Genomic DNA, 13,993 nt, shown 5'->3' on the forward strand with positions numbered 1-13,993 from the left:
GATCATCACTTATCTAGCTTAGATAGCTGCCAGTTACCAGAAGGACCATATTTCACGTCCTTGATGTTATCACTTGAATTTTTATCCCCTGCCTCACTGCCCATTCATAAAATATTAGGAGGTAATCTTTTCATGTTTCTTAGATATTTACTATTTATCACCTCATCTGAATAACATTTGTTTTGCTTTTTAAAACTATCTTTAAATGATTTGTTTACAATGCCCATTCACCACTACTGTGAGGTTGTATCCTATGAATAAATGCCAATGGTTTATCAACTTTCTTCACCTCCTTTTTTATTAACCAATGCTGTCAGATGACTTTCATAAGCATCCCAAAAGTCACATCTCTTGAGGTTATTGTAGGCTAGTCTGCAACTTTTTTGTTGAAAATAAAATGAGACACAAAAGATACAAACTCTAATTTTTAAAAAATATATATATTTTATTGATTTTTTACAGAGAGGAAAGGAGAGAGACAGAGAGCCAGAAACATTGATGAGAGAGAAACATCGATCAGCCGCCTCCTGCACACCCCCTCCTGGGGATGTGCCTGCAACCCAGGTACATGCCCCTGACTGGAATCGAACCTAGGACCCTTCAGTCCGCAGGCCGACGCTCTATCCACTGAGCCAAACCGGTTTCGGCTATAAAGCTCTAATTTGAACTGATATCTTTCTGAGGAAATATTTGGGGGTAAAGTCTCAATTTAGACTCACTCAGTAGTAGCAAATTCTGGAACTGGGCAAGCATTTTAAAAATTTCAGTTTCACTCCTGGTCCTCAGTTGTATTAATTGCATTTATAGGGACATAGATGTTTCAATTATAATATTCACATATTTGTTTTGTATATACAACCATAGGTTGATTCATTTATTCATGTAACAGATATTAATTGCATGCCAAACATTGATACAAGAGAAAATATATTAAAATTTTGAAAATCCCTAAACACAAATAAAGATAAAAATATATTTTATTTTAAGTTAAAAAGTAAAGCTATATTCAGAAATCGTATTTCTTGTAATTAATTTCCACTCTTTTTTGAAATCAGTCAGAAGTGTTTATTGAGCAACCACTACATTCTCAGAACTTTGTTGAATATTGTGAAGAGTCTAGACAAGTTTAGGGCATGGTGCATACTTCTAAGGTCCTTAATGCCATTGGAGTTTACAGTAAATCCTTCTTCAATGAGGATATTAATAATGTAAGAGTTACATTTTGATTGAGTTTAGCCCAATATGCTTGACCACTCTCTAGTCATTGAATGTTTCTCTAAGGATCTCCTCTTTTCTATAAGTTTAGATCAGTTTTACTCTTGAATGAAAATATTTTAATTTCAATACAATGCCAGTCAAGGTTCTTTTAGCTGCAAAGAAGAATTACTCTTTTCACTAGCAAAATAGGGGGTTTTATCATGAAATACAGAGCATCTCAATGATCCCAAGGAAAGACTCACATTGTATATTATAATAGAATTGGGAATCAGAATTGTTTGATTTAATTGTCTTAGCATTTAATGACCATTTCCAAGCAAATGACATACAATAGAAAATAATGCTTTGCTGCAAAAGTCCCCAAATGAAACTAAGTTTGCCGTTTAAAATAAAAATGATCTCAAACATTCTCTCTTTGAGTAAAATATGAATCCACTCTGATTGTTAAATTTGAATTCTTGTGCGGAAAGGCTGGGATCTGCAATTTACTTAGCATATTCCAAGATTGTTGTTTTCCCTATATTTAGATGTATTGCAGATGCTTTATTTTCTAAAATGTTTTAAAATTTTTATTACAGTTGGCATACAATATTATATTAGTTTCATGTGTACAACATAGTGATTAGACATTTATGTAACACTAGAGGCTCGGTGCACGAATTCGTGCATGGGTGGGGTCTGGGCAGAATCACCCCCTGGTTGAACTCCCAATCAAGGGGACAATTTGAATGTTAGCCTTTTATTATTTAGGATAAGAAGTGATCATCCAAAAAGTCTAGTACCCATCTGACATCATACCTAGCTATTACATTATTATTGGCTATATCCCCATGAATATTTTATAACTTACAAGCTGTGAAAGTTTTGTAACAGTTTTGTAACTACTTTGACTATATTAGCTATGCTCTACTTTATATCCCTATGACTATTTCACCCAGCCCTTCAAACCCTTCCTAGTTGGAAACCATCACTTTGTTTTCTGTATCTATGAATTTGTTTCTGTTTTGTTTGTTTGTTTATTTTTATTAGATTCCACATATAAATAAAATTGTATTCAGAGTTTTAAAATTCTTGGAACCTAATCAGGAATAGTACTTGGTAACTATTATCCCACTGATTTCATATTTTAAGATGTTGAAGTTGAGACATATCTTTGGTTCCCTTAAATTTGGTTTAAGATTATTGACATGGTTAGCAAATTATTACCTTTTACAGATGTTTATTGAGCACTACTTAAACTTTATTATGTGAAGAATGCTGCATTAGTTGCTGCAATCAAAATTTTTGCCACTTGTTAGAACTTCACAGCCTAACAGAAAAGATGTGAGAATAGAAAATATGGGCTCATGCCAGAGGACCAGAAAGAAAGACAAAACAAAACAAAACAGATCTTCCCTTGTACATAAGTAATCAATTAAGGCTCAAAAGTACAGCAGGTACTTGAATAAATTACAAGACAGGTTCTGGCTTGTGTTGCTAAATGGTTAGAGCATTGGCCCACAGACCAAATGGTCTCGGGTTTGATTCCCAGTCAAGGGCACATACCTGGGTTGCAAGCTCAATCCCCAGCCCTGGTCAGTCGGGGCACACGCAGGTGGCAACCAATTGATGTTTCTCTTTCTCTCTTTCCCTTCTACTCCCTCTAAAAATCAATGGAAAAATATCCTTGGGTAGGGATTAACAACACCAGAAATGTAACAATAAGTTGCAAGACTGTTTTTGTGATCACTTTGCTGGGGTCCAACCCCAGCAGGTCCAGGGGCCCCCAAAGGTGTGGACGGAGTCAGCGAAGAAGGAATGACACAGAGACAGCGTTCAGTTGATCAGCAGCCTAGCCAGGATCTCTAGCCAAGTTCTGGTTAGGATCTCCAGCCAGGTTCTGTGTCCACATTCTCTTGCTAGGTTCTCCAGCCAAGTTCTGTCGCCAGGTTCTCTAGCCAGGTTCTCCAGCCAGGTTCTATCCATGTTCTCCTGCCATATTCTGTCACCAGGTTCTAGTCAGGTTCTCTTGCCATGTTCTATCCAGGTTCTGTAGCCAGGTTCTATCTCTAGGTTCTTCAGCCAGGTTCTTTTGCTAGGTTCTGTCTCCTGTTGTCTTGTTACATCTGTATTTATACCAGTTAATTCCAATCCTATCAATCTCTATTCCAAAGGTTAGGGCGTTTCTTATCTCCATTCCAGGGAGTAAAGATTATGTAGCTTAAGTGTGATTGTTCCTGGTTAAAGTGATTAACTACCCACCTGGCACTTAGTTAAGGGGTTTTATGCCCCCCCTAACTTCAGGGGAAAATCCCTACCTGGGGAAACAACCTTTCTCGGAGAGGTGACCTTGGTTAAAACACATAGTGCCAAGAAGGGGAGCAAACATATTAAGAACAGTATGCCATATATGCCAGGTCCCTTGAAACATATGCTGTGCAGATGTTCCTTCCCTGCAGCAACTGTGTCAAGCAGCAAGGATGGACTGGCTCCCAGCATCACTTGAATCAAAATTTATAGCTATTTTATGTGATATTATCCTATCTAATAAAAGCATAATATGCAAATCAACTGAACAGCAGAACGACCATCCGGGACCATGCTATGACACCTACTGGTGCCAGACCAGCCAAAGCGGGTGTGATGTGATTGGTTGGGGGCCCAGCTATCGCCCCATGATCACCCCACAGAGGGAAGCCCCGGCCACCAGCCAGTGGGCTGCGGCGGGTGGGTGTGGCCTCCCTCTGGGAGGGAAGCCTGGGTACCGGGTGCCTGAGGGAAGCCGGGCCAGCAGCCAGGGGAAGGAAGGCCTACTCTTGCACGAATTTTGTGCATTGGGCCTCTAGTATGCTAATAACTATGAAAGATTGAGAAAATATACAATTCTGAGCTTATTGCATTTTTGATACATCTGTGCCTCAGATGTTTGTGGCTCATTCAAAATACCATTTAATTTTTAAAGTCTCTACATTTGAAATTATAATAATACCCCATTTACCCATCTGGAAATAACAGTGGATAAGATAACATTCAAATAAATGTATAGACTGTTCAGACTTTATGTATTAATAAAAGGAAATTAAATATATAAACATGTTCTTTTCAGGATAACCAAAACCTAGTCCTTTCAGCATTGAAATATTTTCATTTTAACTATTTTAGTGAACACTTTTATTGACTGTTTTCTGATTTGCTTCATTAAGTAGTGCATAATGACTAACCAACAATTTTATAGTACTTTACAGTTCACAGAATTCTTTTCACATAAAATATCTCATTTAGTTTCTCCAACAAAGCTATGAGTTAGGTGGTAGTGTTATATCTATGTTTTAAGGATGATAAATCTGAGCGACCTATCTGATTTCCCAATGATCACCCAATCAGTAGTAATGATTTAGAACTGAAATCCAGGACTTCTCATTCTAAAACACAATGTAATTTAAATGTTTCTTAATTTTAAGGGGTGTCATTATCAGCATTAATTATTCTTTCTTTTTGTTATAAAGTGATGTTCATGTACTATGAAGTTTAATATAGATCACTGTTTCTTCCATTAATACCCAGATGAAGTAGTTTATTTTTTTCTAGAAGTCACATTGTAAGATAAATGCATACCTTTAAATATTAGAATCAAACTCAACACAGTGAGATGCTTGCACTATGAGAAGAAAGTGAAACCTTGGCCATATGTAAACTCTGATCTCCCCTCCCCCACTCACTTTGGGGCCATATGCTTACTTAGTAGAATAGTAGGCAGATCCCAGCAGTGTTTAAATCAATCTCTAATCAGTCTCCCTCTCTCTCTCTCTCTCTCTCTCTCTCTCTCTCTCTCTCTCTCTCTCTCTCTCTCTCTTCCCCTCCCCTCCTCCCTCCCTCCCCCTACATATAAGTTAAATGGTGTATAATGAGACTTCACCATATTTTGTGCCATTATCTCTTCAATAAATGACCAAGATTATTAAATTTTCTAGCTATCTACTTCTATGTTTATTGTCTTCTCCCTATTTCTATTACTACCTTTTTTTTTTCCAACATGGTTACTATTTAGTTGCTCTTAATATTTGTCCATGGAAAGTCACTGAAACTTTGCAAGAGAATCAAGAAACTAAATATACATTACTTCACCAGCTTTTTATACTATTTAATTCTCAGTGTTAGCTCTGATGTCAGAATGGATAAATATCTTCCACGTGTCAAACTTTCAATGGTAGTCTTCAACACTGATCAGAGGCATTTTTGTTTGCTTTTTTATTCAAGGCTTATGTTTTAATAAATAAAAAGAGTTATATTCGTTGATATGATACTAAGTGTTTAACAACATAAACTCTGGAGAAAAATTAAAAGCCCCTATTTGACATGATGTTAGATACAATAGACATAAATAATATCAAAAGCACAGATGGCAGTTAAATTAGGTCGTGATGAATTTTTAGTATTTATTCCCTTGGCAGCTTTTCTCAAGTAGGGTTCCTCAATAGAATTAAGTCCTATAGAAAATGATGTGCAGAGCTGTTTACTAATTCTTGTCAAGGATGGTGCTGTTTAGGTAGCTCATTAGGTATAATGGACTGCTTAGGCTTTGGTCTTGGACAATCAGCATCAGTGTCAACTGGAAAATTGTTAAAAATGCTAGTTCTTGGGGCCCACCCAAGACACTGAATCTAGACCACTGGAGCTGGAACCCAGCTTCCAATGGTTTAACAACGCCTATGGGTGATCCTGATGAATCCAAAGTTATGGGAGCCACTGCTCCAGGACATTTGGATTAATCCCCATGCATTGAGAAGATTTGCCCTAGAACCTTAAGTCCTCTGCTTCCAGCCAGTGGAAAAGGAAAGAAAGGGTGGGGAAACTTACTCTTTTTTGCAAAAGCCTCAGCCCAGAACTGACAGATATTCTCACGTTCTACTGGCAATAAGGACAGATATTCTCACATTCTACTGGCAATAAGTACAGTAACACCCTCCCCCGCACACACACCCTGCATCCACGATTTTGCTTTTTTCAGTCTCTTTCACTTTTCACAGTATCAGTTACCAGTCCGTGGTCAGGTGTGATCTGAAAATATTAAATGGAAAATTCCAGAGATAAACAATTAATAAGTTTAAAATTGTATGCTGTTCTGATTGGTATGAAGAAATTTCATACCTTCTTGCTCTATCCTGCCTGGGGTGTGAATCATCCCTTTGTCCAGCATCTCCATGCTGTATACATTCCCTATCTGTTAGTCACTTAGTAGCCATTTGTTATAAAGTTGACTGTCACAGTATTGCAATGCTTGTATTCAAGTAACCCTTATTTTACTTAATAAAGACTCCAAAGTCATTCACATATCTTTCATTACAGCATATTGTTATATTTATTCTATTTTATTTTAGCTATTCTTGTTAACCTCTTGCTGCACCTAATTTATAAATTAAACTTTATCTTGGAGATATATATATATATATATATATATATATATATATATATATATATATCTTGGAGATATATATATAAGGAAAGAGCATAGTATATACAAGGGTTGGTACTATCAATGGTTTCAGGCATTGTATCTGCTCATGTGAGCACATTGTCAAATTTTCAGGCATTTTGGGAGCCACTTGACATTATCCTGAGAACTTAAAACATGGCTATGGGGAGTATTTACACCACAGAAATGGGCAAACACTAAAATCAGGGCCTTTTTCCACAACTCAAAGAAAGCCAGTTGTAAACATATACTAACATGGCACTAACCTATACAGGCTTGGCTGACTCTGCTGGGAGCCCTGCAGCTGAAATGGCCCTTCAAAATGACTCAACTTTGAGCCCCATTGACTGAGCCTTTATAGCCTCGCCGTGGTCAGTCATTGAATGAGGGCTTCCCTGAGAAGGGCATGTTCTCGGGCAAGTCAGTTCTCTGCAGCTAGAACAGTCCTTCAAGGGACTAACAGCTGAAGGATGTGTACTGATATCTTTTTCACAACTTGGGGTAAGAATCCATCCTTGAAGTGGATTCTGAGTGGCATTCTTCATGTATACCACACACACTCTCCTTCCAAGAGATCCTAATATAATTGATTTGTCATGAGCCAGGGCATTAGGATATTTATAATGTTCTCTGGACAATTCTCATATGTAGCCACACTAGATACTATTTACAAGATTCAAGCCAATTGCTGAAATGACACTGTTTTATGATGGTTGATTCGTTTTTGTTTTTTAATGTCTGTATTCCACTCCCTTTAAATGAAATTGTGCCTGGAGCAAAAGCCCTGTATGCAGCAAATAATTGATAAATATTTCTAGGGTGGTTGGCTAAAGTAATTATGGTAAATTGGAAAGGAATTTTACCCAGAATAATTAACTTACAGGTAAAATACAATGGAAATACAATAATGTATTCTCAAAATGAATGAATAAGTTCCTGAATTAAGTTATCTTTAAGATATTAATCAAATAAATAACATGTATGCTTTTCTATTAAAGAGGAAGTTAGAAGATCTGAGCTCTGAGTGGAAGGCGGTAACCCATTTACTTCAAGAGCTGAGGGCAAAGCAGCCTGGCCCAGCTCCTGGACTGGCCACTGTTGGAGCCTGTAAGTATACTGGATCACATTCTCTTTGGCTGTAGCCATTTGCTCAAAAGCACAATAGTGAGGCGATGTCTGGGTGAAAGGGAAAATTTGTTGCAATTCTTAAAATAGGAATAAACCTTTGTATTACTAGTATTTACTATACACAATGCCTTAGAGTAGGTTCCTTAGAAATGGACTGATTCAGAGTGTTGGTTGACAAAAGTATATTGGAGTGTGTTTTCGGGAGATACACCTATGATGAAGAAAGGTACTTGGGAGCAAAGAGTGGAAGAGGCTAAAGGGTGATTTGACTATGACAGAGGCCGAATCCATCAGCTGATTCCATAGGAGCCTTAGAGCTGGGCAGGCTCTGCAGAGCTGTCCTGAATTGCAGGGAGAGGGCCTGGCCTTTATATTCCTGACCCAGCTATTTATTGCCCATGGGCTGCCCACAGGGAGGAAAGGGAGACCTTGGAAGTATTTTCTGGAGCCAAAGGCAATTGCTAGTTAAGGAACACCTTTAACAACAAATACTCCCAGCAGCAGGGATGGGTGTGTTGTCCCTGAACAGGGGATTAGGAAGGAGCACCAGAGTACCCCCTAGTACTAATGCATGAGGTTTCATTTTCAATGAATCCTGTATCATTTAGACAATATTCTTCAAATATGCCTATACAAATTCCTGAAACCACAGAAACACAGTCCTCCTACCCCCTCCCCCTGTCCCATTTCAAAACAATCTTAAGAGCTCTTTGATTTTTAGTTCAAGAAAAAGAAAAATAGACTATGACTACTACAAGCAAGCATGGGGAGGAATGTTTCTTCATTTAACTATAGTTTTAATTTTTATTTTCACTGCATATTTTCAGTCTTTTATTTCACTTTCTAGCCATTTGTTCATAGAAGGTATGCATAAAATCTCATTGTAATGTTAAGGCTGCCTGGGAGTGGGGTCAGGGGAGAGCTAGAAAAGTCCTTTGCTATACCAATCCTATAATTATGCAGGGCTAAAAACATCTTTGTTTTGTTGTTGTTGTTGTTGTTTTTGCCTTGTTTACTTTTAAAAGATCAAGTGATTGAAGTATTGAACCATGTTGACTGGGTCTTCAAATAAAGTTTATATTCATTTTATATCAAGTAGAAATATAGCACCCACGGTAGCACAATGATAATTCAATAGAAAGCACAAATAGTTCCTGTGTTAAAAGAGGTCATGCAATCTGGGGACAGTGTGTTTCATGTGCCCCCTAGGATTTTTGCACAGTCATCAGAGTTGGATTTATTTTTTTTTTTCAGAGTTGGATTTAAAAACATTGAAGACTTGATAATGATATGCAAGCATTCCTTTTTTAAATCATTCTGGGACAGTAAAATTGCTATATCAGGGTTTATATTCAATTATACCAGGTTTATTTCTCCTTAGTTTTTATTATTTTTAATATATTTTTATTTACTTCAGAGAAGAACGGAGAGGGAGAGAGAGAGATAGAAACATCAATGATGAGAGAGAATCATTGATTGGTTGCCTCCTCAACACCCCCTACTGGGGATCAAGCCCGCAACCTGGGCTTGTGCCCTTGACCAGAATTGAACTGGAGACCCTTCAGTCCGCAGGCTGACACTCTATCCACTAAGGCAAACCGGCTAGGGCAGCCAAACCAGCTAGGGCTATTTCTTTTTAGACCTGTAATTTTTGGTTCCCTCAGCACATATATATAGTTTGTCTCTATATAATCATTTATTGGTATTTGTTCACTATCTTTCTGTCATATGTTCAACTCTCTAACTCTGTAAAGAGATTGGGTTCCAATGATTTGTTGATAAGTTTGTTGAACTCTGAACATAATTATGGGTTTATGCCCCTCTTTAAGTCACTTTACTCATGGTAGGCAGATTACAAAGCCAGAGCACAGTAATCTATTTCAGCTGTAAAGTACTTAAATGTAACAATAATCTTTCTAATGGAAAATACATTTAAAATTCCAATTTTGATTTTTACCAACAGGTATGATTCATCCATTTAATAAATATTATTGAATAACTTTCATGTATTGAACATCATATGAGGTGCTGAGGATGCAGCATAGAATAAGATAAAGTCCCTCCTTTCATAAAACATGTACTCTGGAAGAGAAAAGTGATGAGCTAATAAAGAGAATACAAACTATCTTGATATTAAGTGTTATAGAGTGTAATTCACATATTGACGTCAAATGGGCATTTTAGAAATGCAGAGTCTCGGGCCCCACCCTAGACCCAATGATTCATAATCTGTTTCAATAGGATCCCCATGTGATTTGTGTGCACACTGAAGTTTGAGAAACACAGTTATGAAGAACAAGAAGACAGGAGACAAGTCAAAGGAAGTGAACATGAGAATATAACTATCTATAGTAAGGTCAGGGAAGCTTACCTTTCAAGATAACATTTGAGAAGCTGTTAGTAATGAGAAAGTGAGCCATATGTATATCTGGGGGAAATTACTCCAGAAAGAGAAAGAACAACCAGAGTAAAGGCCTTGAACTGGAGCAAGATGGAAAAATATCAAGGAGACTAATGAGACCAAAGCAGAGAGCAAGGGTACATTTGGCCAAAACAGTGGAAGACATTTTTATGCCCTTCTTTCCTCTCCCTGACCTAAGAGTCTCATCTCCCGCTACCACTCCTTGCCACCACCTTGTGCCTCCACATTGCTGCCAGTAGTGAAAGTCTGGGAATGGCCACAGCTCCAAGCCATTGGGCCAGAGATGAAGAAGTGAAGGAGAGAGGATTTTTCTCAAGAGCAGGGGTATTCATCCCTTATAGTAAACTGACACAGAGCTGGGCTTAAAGTAAAAATGTTAAATCCACAAATGTTGAATGAAAAGAATCAATCGAGATTCAGGTAGATCCAGAGCTACTTTTATTCAAACAAAATATTCTTTTTTCTTTAACATCTGTTTTAAATATCAGAATTAAGAATTACTCAAATTCATGACTTCCAGAAAGTTAATCACAAATACAGTATTTAAAAAATCTGATTTTTAATATGGTTTAGATATATGATTATTTCACCTATTATATTGTAATATAATGTAATATATAATTCATCATAGTAAGTTTTTTTCATTGTACTATTGTGCTAACTGGTTTTGCATATGTCCTTATCTTCCAAATAATTGCAAAGAGTATATGGTTATAAGCAATTTTTGTAAAAGTAAGAATCCCAAGGTTTGGAGGGGAAATAGCTAGATTAAGGCCACACAGCTGGGAAGAAACTGAGCCAAGATTCCAATCCAAGTGTGTCAGGCTTCAAAACTTGTGTTGTGTTTTGCTTTGCTTTGTTTTTGTTTTTGTTTTTGTTTTTTGCTGTGCTTTGTACTATCTCTCTGTCCAAGAGCCTAATGGAAATTGTAGATATGAAGGCAGCTAGCCAGTAGTTAATGTTATTTAACTCAATCTTTGATGTATGGGGAATAAAAGTGAGATATGATGCTATGTCTTTTCTACTTAAGGAATAGAAGAAATCAGTTTACTCTTTGAATTTCTTAGAATTCTAGAACTCTGCACCTCTTAGAATTATAGAACTCTGTACTTAGAATAATCATTGAAATTATCATCTGGTTGAATAGTCTCTTATATGTATGGAAAGTGAAGCCCAAAGGTCTTTTTAAAAAAATACCAAACCAAGTTTCTTTGTGTCAGCTTACTTAAATTATGTAATACTATGAGGATGAGATGGTGCTCTCTGAGCTATTTAAATGTTTCAATTTACAGGATTAATAGTCATGCTGGAAAAAGAAAAAAATTCTTTGCAATCAGTTGCTTGGATACCTGAGTGTATCTACTATCTATCTCTACATAAAAACACCCCAAATGTAATGTGTTAAAACAAGAATCATTTAATTGATCATGATTCAGTGGGTCTGCATATTGGGCTATGATTAGCTGGATAGTTATTCTGAAGGTCTTGCTAGGGGCCATTTGAGTATAAGGAGTTATCTGGCAACTCAACAGGAGTAGATGGTCTAAAATGAACTCACTCGGATATCTGACAGCTCACTGTCGATTTGAAAACCTTGGTTTCTTACAAGGCCTCTCATCCTCCAGTAGCCTGGACTGAGCTTCATTATGTGGCATTCTCAGGACAGCATTTTGAAAGGGTAAGAAAGGAAGCTGCACCTCTTGATGCCTAGACTCATAACATCACTTCTGCTAGATTCTATTGGTCAAAGCAAGTTGCAAGGCTAGCCAAGATTCAAGCGGTATAGAAACAGACTTCACTTCCTGAAGGGAGAAGCTATAATATCATTGCACAGGGGCTTACATACAGGAATGAGAGGCTTTATTATGGCCATCTTTGCAAACAAACAACTACATTGGGGAAATGGGTAGGGGAAGCAGACATGAATGATAATGTAGGTCTGCATCCAATGTCCTATGTCTGTGGTTCTCAAACTTAACCATACATTAAAATCACCCATTTCTCATTAGAACACAGATTGTTGGGCTTCAACTCCAGTTACTGATTCAGTAGATCTAGAGTGAATCTGAGAATTAGAATCTCTAAAAAGCCCCCAGGTGATGGTGATGCTGCTGCTCCTTTAAGAGCTACTCTCATAAGCCTATGGTGAGTGGAGAAGGAGTTCATCCCTAATCCTGCATGCACCATGGAGTGGAATTTAAGTGAGATCCAATGCTGTGGATGCCAAAGGGAACTCCATGTTATTTTAGCACCACCATTCCTCTTCCCTCCCCCCGCAAAGACTTTTTAGCTTGGAAGTTCAAGTAGATGGAGAACACTCTAAGCCCAGTTAGTATAGTATTTGCCTAGCAGAGCAGCTCAGAGACCTGTGGGGAGAATAGCCATGCTTATATGAAGCTTCCCTAGAGATTCGCAGAAACATTTAAGTAGATAGGACTTTGCCTTGGACTGAAGGCCTGCATGGCAGATGGAGGCAAAGAGCCATCAAATATGGTTGTAAATGTCAACATGAGTTCTTTCTTAGCCACAATCTGCTGGGTCTGGGAACATTCATATTCTACAATACCCAATTTAGCATTTTCGAAAGAAATTACATACAGAACATACTTAATGTGAAGACTCCAAATCAGGATATTGAAGTTTTGCAAATGCCCCAGCATAACTATTAAGTGAATGAACATTGTATGTATAGACACATGGAAGTGACAATTAATAGAAGTTACTACTTGATTAAACACTGATAAAACCATCTCTTCCTGTAATGAATTTTGCGGAGAGCAAGTTTCAAGTGTAATTAGAAAAGTGCTGCCCTGGAGGTCAAGAAGCCTAAATTCAATCCCAATTGTGCTACCACCTAGATAAGGGATCAACACACATTTTTTGTAAAGGGCCGGATAGTGGATATTTTCTGCTTTGTGGATCATAAAATTAACTTTGTCATTATATTCTTAAAGCAGCCAGACCACAGGCAATATATAAATAAATGGGCATGGCTGTGTTCAAATAAGACTTTATTCACAAAACCCCGAAGATATAAGGTGGAAAAAATTGGCCTTTAATGCTTGAGACTTTGTCTTGAGCAAGGGGGCATCCGTGAAGAGAGTATCACACACATTTATGTCTTTTCACAATGCCAGGTTAATTAGGGGAGACCTCCTCAATAAGCCAATAGAGTCACACACAGGTTACACACAGAAAATGGCAGCTTAAGTGATAGAAGAAAGCAGAGTGAGCATCCAGTGTGAAGTCCCAATCACTGGTGGTGTCCCCAGGTGGAGAAGTGGATGTCAATCTCAAGTCAGGTGGCTCCAGTGGTGACACAGGCCAGGACAGGTGGATTTGAAGTCCAGCAGAGTACCAAGCATGAACTTTGATATACCCAGTCTCAAGTGTTAGATGGTCAGAGTTCTGAGATCTGATAGATCACCAGGGTTGGAGGTCTCACTCATATTGGTGCCAAGATGCAGTCCTTATCCAGGTGTTCAGACTTGTGGTTTGGGATGTTCTGGGCCCCTCCTAAGGGCGTTCCTGTTATACCCCATTAACTCAGTCTTCACATACCATCCTATCTAATAAAAGAGAAACATGGTAATTGGTGTACGACCGCTACCCTTCCCATTGGCTAATCAGGGCAATATGCAAATTAACTGCCAGCCAAGATGGCGGCCGACAGCCAGGCAACTTGAAACTAACATGAGGCTTGCTTGCTTCAGTGACGGAGGACACCAACGTTCCCTGCCTGCCGCTGCAGGCCTCTGAGCTGCAACTCTAAG

The 13,993-nt window shown here is 38.0% G+C and overlaps 1 protein-coding gene across 5 annotated transcripts in view; it reads left to right on the forward strand.

Moving 5' to 3' along the window:
- DMD (dystrophin) overlaps window positions 1–13,993 on the forward strand; it is a 2,282,236-nt gene that overhangs the window by 1,494,375 nt on the left and 773,868 nt on the right. For all 5 annotated transcript variants that reach the window (XM_059679269.1, XM_059679268.1, XM_059679270.1 and 2 more), the window contains one exon: window positions 7,669–7,777. In XM_059679269.1, the coding sequence (XP_059535252.1) occupies window positions 7,669–7,777 (109 nt within the window). The remainder of the gene's footprint in view (window positions 1–7,668; window positions 7,778–13,993) is intronic.

Source organism: Myotis daubentonii, chromosome X (genome assembly GCF_963259705.1).
Source record: "Myotis daubentonii chromosome X, mMyoDau2.1, whole genome shotgun sequence".
Classification (NCBI taxonomy): domain Eukaryota; kingdom Metazoa; phylum Chordata; class Mammalia; order Chiroptera; family Vespertilionidae; genus Myotis; species Myotis daubentonii.